At 38.5% G+C, this 13,760-nt stretch overlaps 1 protein-coding gene across 1 annotated transcript in view; it reads left to right on the top strand.

Moving 5' to 3' along the window:
- LOC106934805 (adenomatous polyposis coli protein-like) overlaps positions 1–11,734 on the top strand; it is a 16,534-nt gene extending 4,800 nt beyond the window's left edge. The window contains exons 2-7 of the mRNA XM_015014934.1: positions 6,458–6,619; positions 7,886–7,976; positions 9,116–9,494; positions 10,391–10,490; positions 10,576–10,683; positions 11,482–11,734. Coding sequence (XP_014870420.1) covers positions 6,479–6,619; positions 7,886–7,976; positions 9,116–9,494; positions 10,391–10,490; positions 10,576–10,683; positions 11,482–11,595 — 933 coding nt within the window. The 5' untranslated portion in view covers positions 6,458–6,478 and the 3' untranslated portion in view covers positions 11,596–11,734. The remainder of the gene's footprint in view (positions 1–6,457; positions 6,620–7,885; positions 7,977–9,115; positions 9,495–10,390; positions 10,491–10,575; positions 10,684–11,481) is intronic.
- Positions 11,735–13,760: the final 2,026 nt, after the last annotated feature.

Raw genomic sequence — 13,760 nt, 5'->3', positions numbered from 1 at the left:
AGTTCAAATTCTGTAAAAATAAACATATTTTCTATTAATCAGTTAACCCAAGAAATAATCAACAAATCAGCCAATCAAACGGAAAAAAAGTTATGAGATTTTCATGTTAATGTTAGAAGGATTATTTAATGAAAATTCAGCAGAATGCAGAATCGTTTTTATCCGATTAATCGTGAAAAAAATCGATTACTCAAATAATCATCACTGTATTTTTCACCAAAAGATGTGGATTTTAATTATTTTACTGACGGTCTACTACTTTACTTTATTCTCATTTACTCTTTGACTAAAGCTGGAATTCAATAGGAAGAAATGTAAATGTTTTGTTCAGGAATCCCTTGGTTTTAATCTGCAGTTTGAATCGAAAAAACACCCGAATCTGACCAGATCTGCAGAAGGTTTGATGCAAACGAGCCGCAGATGGAGGTGGAGGGCGTGGCAATAGACAGCTGCTTCTGTTTTCTCCACAAATATCAGGAAATAAATAAATGTTAAGTCAGAGCAGAGCTGATCGACTGCATGCAGGGAGAAACGGGCCGGGCGTGTCTGCAGGGAGCAGAGCCGGTCGGACTCGGTGCGTCTGGAGGGCCCAAAGCTACAAAGAGACAAAATAACATCCTGAAACATCAGACTGAGCATCAGCTATAAACATTTCTGCTCAGGGTCTTATTGCTACGATTCATTTCTATTTTCTGTTGATGTTAGAGATCAATATCCTGCAGAAGCTTCAGGCTAACAGAGACACAAAGTGATTCACCGAAACCTAACAGGACAAAATGAAATCAAAATACAGGCAAACGTGTTGACTCTAAAAGTTTATTTTTATGTTTGTTCACCAACTTTAAGGTCTTTTTATGCTTAAATGACTCCTAAGTCAGACTTTTAGTGGATTCTGGTCAGATTTAGTCTGGAAATCTCTAAAACGTCGATGAAGATCCAACTCGGCGTGTCGCCCTCACAAACGTCCCTGGATGATAAAATGTCCCAGAAGTTATTGTGATAAACGACAAAACTATTGTTTGGAGACCATTTTCAAGAAATATAATGGTAATAATAATGCAAGAACTAATTCTTAACAATCAATAAACTTTAAAATATAATGAAGATTTAAAACTGGAAGACATTTCAAATATCCAACATAAATAATCAAAACAACAAATAAAATGAATTATGAAGTCTCTTAAACTAAATTATCCTCCAAAAAAGGATCTAGTTGAGACCAAAGAACCAGACTGAAGACTTTAATCATCCAGTTTTTGGTAGAAAGAGAAAAACAATAAATCATGCAAATGGAAATTATTGAGCTGGTTTTAATTTTTAGTAAAGATATATTCTAACAGTGGCTTTAATTTATGGGAATAAAACGGTTTCATTCACGTCCAAGAGCGATTTTCTTTTAAAATGATCTTCATCTTTATTTTATTGAGTTCATAAAGTGGAAACTTATGTTGAATTACCCAGTGAGAAGAAGTGCAGTAGCTTGGAGACCCATCAATCCGGCACCCAATGGAGGGATTTGGAAGCACTCTGTCATGAAGTAAACTGAAGTAAAAACTGTTTGTGATAAAACCTTCAGTTCAAAACACCAAAACTCTGGCAGCGTTCAGGTAGATGTTGTAATTTCTGTTCTGGTTCTGATCTGTGTTGATACTCTGACATTTACTAGCTTGTTCCTCCCATAGCAGTATTACCAGATCAGCTATGCAAGTCTCACTTTTCTCCACATAATCAGTTCAAGTCGATGGTTTAGCGCTGTCACAGGTCAAACTGGTACCTGAAGTTACAGGTACCAGTTTACCAGTTTGACTGGGGCTGATTTTTATAATGTTTATGACTATAAAATAATGTGAACTACAATATGGTTAAAAGACAAAAAATAATAATCTGGAGGGAGCTGAGAGAACTCCAAATATTCCTTCAGACATCGTGCTTCAGAAAATGAGCATTTCTCTCTGGACTGTAAAAATGTTACATAGCTGTCATATAAAGTGTGTCACCTCTGACCTTTAATCGTCGTCCCTCAGGCCGTTTGGGAGCTTGAAGGTCTTATCAGTCGTGTCGAATGGTTAGATAACAAGGAACAGTTTTTAATGTGATGTTTCTGCATGACCGCTCTCCGCCACAGCAGTCAATCCTTTCCATATAATTTCCATTTCCATCCGTTCCCTTCATGATTCAGCCGCATTTTACTGTCTGACCTACAACATTATGATGCTATTTATTATTTTGAGGAAGGAGATAGTTGGCAGTTTAAATAAGTAATTTGCTATGACTTACAATGTGGTCACAATTCATGATAGGCACTATCATATTGTGTGATCGTCTATATTTCTGTAATAGTCATAATATTTGAGGATAGATGTTACTTTTTATTCTTTGTTCGACTTTTTCTTTATTTTTACTTTGGCATTCTTCCTCTCCCTCACGTCTTCAAAGCTTCCGTTGTTGGCTTAGCATTGTGTTAAAATGCGACAGCGCCACAGTTTACGGTGGTCACAGAATATGGTGCAACACCGGAAGTTGCCTGCGCTGTAATTAAACATGTTTCTCTGCGAAAAGAGAAGAGCCGAGCCGAACGAGGCGGCTGTTTGTGTTAATTCATTATCTGGAAGCGTTGCCAAAACGAACTGAACGGCTTCGTTCACTACCTGCTAAAACTACAGGCTGACTACAACTTTAAAAGCAGCGCAGAAAATCAACGTCATCGTTCACAACTTCTCCTTCTGTTCGCTGATTGGCCCAGTAGAAATTCTGCCGGAAAAAAATACAAATAGTCAAGTGAAATCTCGGACTGATTTTGTTCTAGGAGATTGTAATGGCCAGGCTAATACAAAGACAAGCCGAAACGTATAATGTAATGTCTATGAATATAGTTTTTTTTTTTAAAGCTATACATTAGCCAGTAAAATAAAGCTACTTCCGGTGGGGACCGGAAGTAAACCCATAATCGTTTCCACAGTAACCCTCCCGGGAATACGGTGTATATGAGCATGTTTATGGATATGAGGCTATGAGAGAAACACGCTATGCTAACAAGCAATGACATCCAGCTTCACGTCTCGGAAGTCTGGTAAAAACTCACGTCCACACATTAGTTAAAATTTATTTGGAGGACATATTTCATCCTTTACAGCTAAATAGCATAATAAATATAAACATAACGTCTGTTCACTATCAGGGTAACCGACTAGAAGCCCAATAAGAGCCGTTTGTAAAGTTACACAGTAAGAAATTAATAGCAATATTTTGTCTTTAACCTGCCATAGAAAAAAAGGCTGTTCATTTTTCTAAGTCATATTTTCACCAGTTTATTCATATATTTATAAATATTACAGTTCCAAACAAAATATTTAATTAGCAATAAATATTTTGTTAACTAAGTATTTAGCTTGCAAATTAAATATTTAGTTAGAAACCTAGATATTTAGTTACCAAATAAATCAAATATTTGGCTTGCTAACTAAATATTTAGTAGACGTTTCTTTTCAAAAATAGCTAATTTGCATATTTGCTAAATATTTAGCGCTGGACCTAAAGATGCTAAATATTTAGTTAGCAAGCTAAATATTTACTTAAATATTTTGTTTAGATAATAAATACTTTGAAACTACATATTTACTCAAACTAAATTTAGTTGGGAACTAACTAGTTTGTAAATTAAATATTTAGTTTCGAACTAATAAAAATTTTATTTGAGCGGATTTGCACAGGAAGGCAATGACCAGGTTAAGGAAACACAGGAGGAAGCATGGGTTAGCTGCTACAGATATCATAACTAATATTGTCCAGATATGAGGCTGTGAGATGCTGCACTGATAAGCAAGAAAGCTCATCTTTCTGAGCTTGACATCTCAGAAATATGGTCAAAACTGACAGACCCACATGCTTAAAAATTGTTTGGAGGATAGATTACATTCTGTAGAGCTAAGTAAGATACTAAATGTAGAGATGGATCATCTGTAAAAAGTCGAGCTGAAGCTGCAGCTACTGTCAGGTTATATTTTAAATGAGATTTATTACCTGGCTGCATTGCTGCTGTAAAGCCATGATGCATAACGTTAAAAACTTGCAGAGGAACGGCGCCGTTAAATACGGTTTGTGACTCAGAAGGTCAGAGGAATCACATGACTGCCTGGAGCGCCAGAGTGGTGCAAGCTGCAGTGTGGCGCAGTCTGCTAGCAGCTAGCCCAGACTCAGAGATCACACTGCTTTCTTTCTTTACTTAAACCAATCAATAAAGCAAATCAATAAAAAAACAATTCATGTACATACATTCATAAATACAACAGAGTCATTTTTGCTACTAGTTCAAAGGAAGTGAGGAGTTTACACTTTATACTATTAAATTTATATATCAAAATACACAACAATATATATTGTATCAACATCAGGAAAGATAATTTTTCATACATGTTTTTTATACTGTATTTATCTGAATTATCTAACAATATCTTGCATTATTGCAGGATATTAAACATATTTTTAAATAGCAAAAAATTAATCATTTTCTAGGTTTATATCTTTTATTTTACTCCTATTTTCCATTGTATAAATAATAACTTTTAATATTAATTTCATTTTTATTTATTTGAGGTTTTTCATTCTTTATTTAAAGTCTTCATGCATCTGTTAACAAAGAGTGTGGCTCTCCCTCCTGCCGCCCCGCCTCCTCATCCTCCCATCCTCCATCTCTCCTGTGTGTCCTCCCATGAGAATGCTTGGTTACCATGGCAACTGCATCCAAAGAAGAAGATCAAGAGGAGTAGTAGGAAAATGGCGCCACATCAGTGGGTTTAAGGCCGTCGTTTGACTTCATTCTGTCTGCTGCTGCTTGCTTTTCTCTTAGACCTGCATCCTTACTGGGAGGTTACTGGGGTGATACTGGGAGGTTACTGGGGTGATACTGGGCATGAATATGTTCAGATTCCTGGTGTTTCTGAGTGGGTGTGCTGCAGTCTTCACTGTTTTCACAACTGCAGCATCAGTTAATCTTTTTTGTCCTGTCAGCAGATTGCAGCATCTCTCCTTTCATGCCTTTGTTTTCAGATTAAATTTATTGTACATTTTTCTGGGTTTTCTCTTCACCTAAGTGTAAGTGCTGACTCAGGATCAGTGTTAGTCCTGTAGGAAAAGCTGGTTATCCTCAGCTTTTTGCCGATTAGATTCCAGCTTTTTTCTTTCATAGCTGCCACTCAGACATTTTTGTTTCCATTTTAGCTCAGAATCAACACATTTTATGCTGTGAATCAAATAAGATTCAAACCTTTGATTAGATCAAAGTGTCCTTTAATCATTAACACTTTGCAGCGACTGCAACTCTGTGTGTGTGTGTGTGTGTGTGTGAGTGCGCGGGCGCGCACGGGTGTAAGAAAGGGAGAGAGAGAGAAAGGCGCTGGCAAAGACTTGATGTATCGCCATATTAATGAGGCAAGGGATGCCACCCTGTTACCATGGCAATGGTGAACATCAATATATCTGAGTTCTTTGATGGAGGACATAAAAGACACACACACCCACACCAGCTGAGCTCTGCAGTGGTAGGCGACCCACATGGTAACGTCTCTCACTCATAAGGGGAATTTTCAGACGTTTTCTTTGTTTTTAATGGAGATGCAACAAAATTACAGCTGAAAACGGGTCGTTGAGCAAACTGACATTAAATGAGACAAAACTTTTCCTGTTTCCTGCAGGACAGAGAGACTCATTATCCTCAGTGAAACAAATATTTAGTTTGCAAACTAAATATTTAACTCTGAACTAAATACTAGACACTTAGTTCCAAAGTAAACATTTACTTTCCAAACTAACTCATTTGCATATTAACTAAATATTGAGCTAACTAGTTGGTTAGCTTACTAACTTTCCAAATTACTTTCAAACTGGGCTACATGTTCTGAATCATTTAGCTCAGAACTAAATATTTAGCTTGCTAACTACCTAAATCGCTTGCTAGTTAATTAGCTTGCTAACTAACATTTTAGCTAACTAACTGCCACGTTGGTTAGCTTGCTAGCAAGCTAGTTATTTAGCTAATAAACTAGTTAGCAAGCTAAATGTTTAGATCTGAACTAAATATTTAGTTTGGAAAATAATTATGTACTCTGGAACTATTTTGTTTGCTTTATTATTGATTGCTTTATTTCAACTAATGTTCATGATCTAACTTTAGACTCATGATCCACATAGACAGAAAAAAGAACAAATACATTTATTTGTTTAGTTGAACTAAATATTTAAGTTACAAATTAAATGTTTAGTTTGTAACCCAGATATTTAGCTTGTGAAGTAAACATTTAGTTAAGAACTATTGGCTTTACAAATGTATGAATAACATGATGAAAATATGACTTTAAATAATAAACTGTTAGTTGTTTACTGTGTAACTTTGCAAACGGCCAGTGATCAGCTGTTTGCCTACAGCTTTTGTTCTGCATGTGTAAACCCTGTTGTCCCGCAGGGGGCGCTGCAGTGGGTGAACATGGCCAACTCTGTGGTTTCCTACGACCATCTGGCCCTGCAGGTGGAGGTTCTTCGCAAGGAGAACTCCCACCTGCGGAGGGAGCTGGAGGACAACTCGCACCACCTGTGCAAACTGGAGACGGAGACGTTTGGCATGAAGGTGAGTCGAGCAGCTGCTGCACCGCAGAGACTCACTGACAATCATTCAGTCAAATCATCTAAACCAGTGACAGGCAGGTTTCCCTTGATTCTGACTGATTATCAGATCAAATACTGAAAAACAAACAACTGAATAGAATAGAAATATCCTTGATACGTCGATTCACACAGAAAACATAAAAGTTACAGTGCAGTGCAGAAAAACAGATGAGAGAAAAGCTTTTATTTAAAAATGAGTAAAAACAGAATAAATGTTTGTGAAAACTCCAGCAGGGACACAAACATTTATTGATTTTGTTCTAAAGTCCGACAGCTGCTGGGAGGAAGGACCTCCTGCTTTTCTCCTTTGTGCACCAAGGGAGCTGCAGTCTGTCTAGGGCCAGGGGTCAGAGGTCATGGGTCTTCTGATCGCTTCATTTCTGCTGGGTCCAAACTGACAACCGTTAGGGCCAAGCTGAGAGAAAAAAATAGAAAAACATTGGAATAATACGAGAAAAACATCATAATAATATGAGAATGAAGTCAGAATTTTATAAGAATAAAGTCATCAACAAAAATCATTATAATGTGAGAATAAAGCCGTAATATTACAAGAATAAAGTCAGAATAACATCGTATGACAGTAAGACAAAATAATACAAGAAGAAAGTTGTAATAATACGACAAATAAAATCATAATATTTAAAGAATAAAGTAATAATATTGCGTAAATAAAGTTGTATGGCACTAAGTCAAAATAATAAGAGAATAAGATTGTAATAAAATAACATAAAAGTCATAAAAAGTAATAATATGAGAAAAAAGTTGTGATGTTAGTGGAACGAAGTAGGAATTTTATGGTAATAATTTAAAAGGGTGCTGTGGTGGCGCAGGGGCAAACCCCACATATTGAGGCCTTGGTCCTCGTGTCGGTGGTCACAGGTTCGACATTTGCCGCATGTCTTCCCCTCTCTCATTGCCCTGTTTCCTGCACATATATTCTTTACAAATTTAACAAAAACACTGAATTAAAGAAATAATAAATTAATCTATAAAAGCAGCCGTTAATCCTGCAGCTCCAGTCACACCAGAATGCATGTGCGCCGCCACGTGTGCAGCTGGATTATCCAGCTTCAGTTCATCAGTCAGGATGTGCAGCAGGAAGAAGACGGACTGATTCCATCTGATGTATAAAAATCTGTTTTTATGGATGCTTGATGCCAGGACTTTGTGCTTTTAGCCAGATTAGTAAATATTTTAACTCTGGGTTTTCTCTGTTTGGATGCAGGAGATGCTGAAGCAGCTGCAGAGCAAACTGGAGCAGGAAGCAGGAAACCTGGCTTCATCCGGGAGAACCGACGTGCTGCACCAACTCAAAGGTAACGGCATTTATCCTCATGAAACTCACCACAAACAGTGAGAACTCCACCAGGACCGCTCTTCATTTCCACAAGAAGGGATTGACTCGTCCAGCTAATCTGATTGGCTGCCTCGTTATGACTCGGTCCAATTAAATCATCTGAACCTGAATCCAGTTAGGCTGAGCAGAGATTAAAAGCAGAACGCTGTTTTCTGTCTGACATAAGTGGAAAGAAATAATCAGATAAATGGAACTAATGCAGCAACTGAGCCGAGTTTATAATAATTAAAGGGAATAAAAAGCAGCTGTTGTAACTAAACAGAAGCAATATTTGAGGAAAATACTGAAATTCAAACAACCAAAATGTACCAAAAACCGAGATAAAATTTGTTTTATTAAAAGAGTATAAAATATTATCTAGAGAGATCAAACTATTGGTTTTGTTTGTTTTCATCCTCCTCACCGAAAAGACGAGATATTGATTTAGAAATCTTGATTTAATGTTCTGACCTGTTAGCTTGTGTCTGTAAGTCCTATCAGTTATACAGTTGGGTTTTAGTTACATTTACTCAATTACATTTACTTGAGTAACTTATTTGAAAAAAATTACTTTTAGGAGTATTTTTACTACTCTGTACTTTGAGTAATTTTATTATGAAGTATTTCTTCTCTTACTTGAGTCAAATTTCTGGATTTTCTTCCCACTGACTGAAAAACAAACATGTTTAACCAAAAATTCACCAGACAGACACACACCCACAGTTTAAAGTTTCATAAGTTTTTTATTGAAAGAAACTTATTTGGAAACATTTTATTTTGCCTGATTTTGTTACTTTTTGTAACTTATATGAATTATTGTCAATTTTGTCTTTAAAATACCAAAATTTCCAGGTAACTTTATGTTTTGGTCCATCTGATGATGTAATTTTTTAAATATGAAATGATTGATAATTTGATCAGTTACTCAGTACTTGAGTCGACTTTTTACCAAATACTTTTTTAACTTTTGCTTCAGTAAAGATATGTTGAAGTAGTGCTGCTCTTATTGAGTAAAGGTTTTGGGAACTCCACCAGCCTCTGCCTTTAGCTAATGCTAAAAGTAATTTCTCCAAATGGAGTTTAAAGGGTCGGTTCCTCAGTCTTCTCCTCGTTCTTTAGAGCTCTACATGGATCTCACCAACTACTACGAACTCAAACACCAACCTCACAACCTGAGGCTTCTGGCTTCTGGCCTGGGCGGCGCGGGGATGAGGGGCGGCGTCGGCGCCGGGCCGGCTTTGAGTGGCAGCCTGGATCTAGAGGATCACTTGGCTCTGCCTTCGTCCTCCTGCTGCTCCTCCTCCTCCTCTATGGCTGCCGTGAACCGAGCCAGGAGCCCGCTCCGAGCGGCGCCTCGCCAAAGCATGGTGTCCGGCGGGGAGACCGCCATCATGCTGCCTAATCACTTCCTGGATGGAGCGCCGCCCCAGACGGCGGTGATCTGCGAAGGAGACGGGCGGCTGAGCGACCATCACTTCGAGGAGCTGTACAAAGAGAGGTCAGGAAATCAACAAATAAATATCACACTTCTTTATTTTTCACTAAAATCTTAAATAGAAATAGTTATTTCTAGAAATAAATAGAAATAACTCAGAAACATGTCATAATAAATGTTTCTGAACGATAAAATGTCTCAGAAGTTATTCAGATAAACAATAATAATCCTGTTTTGAGACCATTTTCAAGTAATATAAAAGTATAATAATAATGTTAAATAAGAACATTTAACACTGAAACAGGAAGACATTTTAAATAACCAAAAATAAATAAAACAATAAAAACAACAAATAAAATGAATTATGAAGTCTCTGTCCTTCAAGCTTCTACTTAGCATCACAACATGTTAGCAACAAATGAAATCTGGAAAACTAAAAAATGGAAATTAAAGATGGGAGGTAATAAAAATAAAGTTTAACTGAGTGATGAAATGCATAAATTTGATGTAAATTACATAATTTTGTAGCATCTGAGGAGTTTAGACATAACATTGTTTTATGCAGTCTGGCTACGCTGTTAGCATAGCAGCTAGTGGGTAAAAGCACTTCGGTAGATCAAATAATATGGAGTATAAAAAAATCTGAGCGTTTGACTATAAAATTAAAAAGTTGATGGTTGGAAAACAGCTCATACACTAAGTAGCAAGTCTGCATAATTCAGCTTTTACTAGATGAAACTGAAGAGACAAACTGGGATCAACTGAAAAATTCACATGTACATAATCTACGTAACTTAAAAATACAGTACATTTTAACTAGTTAACTCAATTAGGAGCAAGCATAACATTTTTAATAGCTAATAATGACAGACTGTAAGCATCGTCTCAGTTCCTGTGTAGAGGTTTTATTGAATTATTACATGAAAATGAGGCCAACGGTGGGATTTTGGTCCCTGTAGGAACTTTTTGCTGGGAGAAATTGACCGAGAGGAGCGGGAACGCCTGGAGGTGCTCTCACATACGTGTCACAGGCTGGCACAGCTGCCGCGCATCGATGAGGTGAGAACCAAACATAACGTGGAGGTCGCTGCTTCCTTTACCTCACCGTCTTTAGTTAACCTCTGACCTCTGTGTGCTGCTGCAGATTTCTCTTCAGTTAGATCTAATCCGACAGAATCTGGAGGACAAAGTGCATCGGTCTCTGATGGCGGAGCGCTACTTAGCAAGCAACGAGATGGTGCACAGGACTCAGGTGAGGCTGCTGGCAGCCGCACTAATCAGAATAACAGAAAGGCGTAATAAAATGGAAATAAGAATTTTATTACTGCTGTCTGTGGGTGTCTATAGACGACAGAATCGCTCCTTTTGTTTTCTTACAACCACCATCAATAGTTTGGTTCTTTGTTCATTACTTCATGTTTATTTTTTAAAAATGAGACATTATATTTTAATTGACATTTACATGCAAATGCTTGAGATCAAAGTGACTAATTTCCATCCCTTGTCCCATTGGTAGGTTGATGTTTATGATGTTTAATAATAATAAGAAAAAGCAGCTTTAGACTGCTGCACAAAAAACTCCCTATGAAGAAGAAAAGGGAGAATTAAACTGTTGTTTTCTATTAGTACTCTATATGGTTCATTAATTTTCACTTTAAGTTGATAAGTTGAATAGAGTCAGCATAACAGTTAGGCAAGGTAAGGCCATGCTAAGCTAAGCAGGCTAATCATGTGACTAGAAAAATGAGCTTGTATCCTAAACCTAAACAAATCTACTGCATAGTTTTAACATGATAAATAAATAAAATGTAAAATAAAATAAATAGTTTTACTATTCAAGTTTTGTCCTACTGTTCATTGTAATCTAAGACTTCAGTGCATTTAGATTAAATTGTCATTTTGGTGTGCCCCCCAGTTGCTCCCCTGCCAGGCCCCCTTGAGAATAATAATCTAGATACGCCCCTGCAGATGACACAGATTGTGTCAACAGTGAAAGTTTCTGGTATAAACAGCATTTTTAAGCGGTTTCAATGCGATTTATGTGTTGCAGATGCGAGCAGCTCGTCTGGAGCAGCTAGAAAAAGAGCTGCATGAGGCCAGAGGGGGTCAGGAGAGCCAACTGCCGGTGAGACGGGCTGCACACACCAACACACACATGAAATAGCACAGAAAGGGATACAAAACAGAAACGTAGGGGTGGGTCTTCCTTAAATAAAAATAAATTAAATTAAATGAATGTCACATTTGAACAGATTACGATAGATCTATAGGGGATACCAAACATGCTCATTACATTTTCTGCACAAAATCATTATTGGATTATGAGATTTTAGCTGTTTTGGGGCTTCTTGTCAAATAAGCTGCTTCTAATCAGCTGATCAGACGTGCTGGAGCTCCTCTTGGGTTGCTAGGTGACGGGCGGAACTCTGCTGGGGTTGCTAGGTGACGGGCAGAACTCTGCTGGGGTTGCTAGGTGACGGGCGGAACTCTGCTGGGGTTGCTAGGTGACGGGCGGAACTCTGCTGGGGTTGCTAGGTAACAGGGCAGTGGCTGCTGATTTATGACGTTCCATTGGGAAGGTTTTTGAAACAGGTCGTTTTACAGATGCCAGAAAACATTAACTTATCACTGAAAAGCATCTGGTGGTCTTTCTAAGTGCTTGTGCTGTTTCTAGAAGCAGTAGAAACCCAGTTGGAAGAACAAAAACATGGAAATGTGAAGTTTGAGTAATAGCTTCTGGCTTTCTAAAGGTTTGCATGAGGAGGGTACCATGTAAACACGACAGAATTCATTAATTATACTTAAATATTTATTCATTTAGTCTTTGTCATGAAATCTTTGTAAAGTAACACTTCCTTGGTTCATACATATAGTGTCCTTCATGAGAAGATGTTTGACGGTCGGTTAACGCCAGCATCATTCACTCAGCCGCAGCAGAAGACTGACAGTTTGGAAATCGTCAGCAGTTCTTCAGTCGCACCGTTAGTCTCACTTCAGAAGACGTTCCCAGTTCAGCTCCACCTGACACAGAGTCACAGAGCCGTCGCTGGCCCACACCCAGAACCCGGGGTACAGCGGCTCCGTGAAGGTGGAGGTGAAGGTGTGCAGGTGAACCATCGCGTCCTTGGAAACGCAGAAAAACGAGAGCGTCCCCTCTGGGCAGTTGAGGTAAACGCCGACCCTGTTGCTGAAGGGTTCAGGCGAGCAGGACTGGAATCTCTTGTTGTTGTGGCTCGGCGTGTAGAACCCGCTGGAGCACTCCAGACTCCAGGACCGCTCGTTGTGACCCAGCAGGCAGCTCGCCGTGTCTCCGTTTCTGGAGATGTTGTTGTAAGTGACGCCAATGTCGGCGCCGCCGCTCCATGATACCTCCCAGTAAGCCGAGTCCAGCAGCCCCTCTCTGCACAGAACCTGGGGGCAATGCTCGAATCGCTCCGGATGCTCCGCACGCCCACCTGTCAACCAGTCTCGACTTGCCTTTCGGTTGCCGTCAGCTAAGCAAAGCTCTGAGTTGGCCGTGTTGGGGTCAAAGGTCAGATAAATTGCAGCTGTTGGTAAAACAATAACAAAAACATTTCATGAGCTCGATGGCAGGTAGACAACATGGAGCTGGATTCTACACCAGGCTTTCTTCTTTGTAACACATTTGATGTTTGTGTGAGATACCAAGTATTTTTTCGTGAAAATGAAAGTGTAGAGTCGGTAAGTAAAGTCATGATTCACTTTGTGAAAGTCCAAGTGAAAACCCAAATATTTAGTCATTTTTCTCATGTAAAGTGTTCACATTTATCTGACTTGATTCCCAACTCAACTGTGCTGGCAGATCAAACTGGGAAGGCTCACTAAAAACCTAGATACGCTAATGCTAAAGCCCTGTATCAACATGGTATTTGGTGGAAGCTAATGCTAATGCTAAGCACATAAAATCCATGTTAACTTACAGTTTTTCAGAGACCAGAAGTCTTCTGTTGGCTGGTGACTGTAAAATAAGGAAGTAAAACCTTCAGATTACACCTGTCAAATGGGGTCTCATGAATGTTTACTGCATAGGTTTTCATTTCCATTCTGCATTAAGCTAAACGTGTGAATTGCTTGAACTGACCTCAGGTTGGTTCTTAGAGGGATTAAACTGACTTCAGAGGACAGAACCTTTTCTAAAGGCTCTTCTTCTTTTTCTTCGTTCTTCCAGATTCTAGCTTTACTTTTTTCAGGAGCTGCAAAAAAAACGGCGTTACACACATTTAAAAGAAGTGCAGACAGGTTTCAGAAACCCAGCAGGTTGCCCAGATAGCACAGAATGATTGAAACAACATTGAATCAATGTCAGCC

This window comes from Poecilia latipinna, unplaced genomic scaffold, assembly GCF_001443285.1.
Source record: "Poecilia latipinna isolate Pla-1442-1.1 unplaced genomic scaffold, P_latipinna-1.0 Scaffold1862, whole genome shotgun sequence".
Lineage (NCBI taxonomy): Eukaryota > Metazoa > Chordata > Actinopteri > Cyprinodontiformes > Poeciliidae > Poecilia > Poecilia latipinna.
This window is presented reverse-complemented; position numbering and strand designations above follow the sequence as displayed.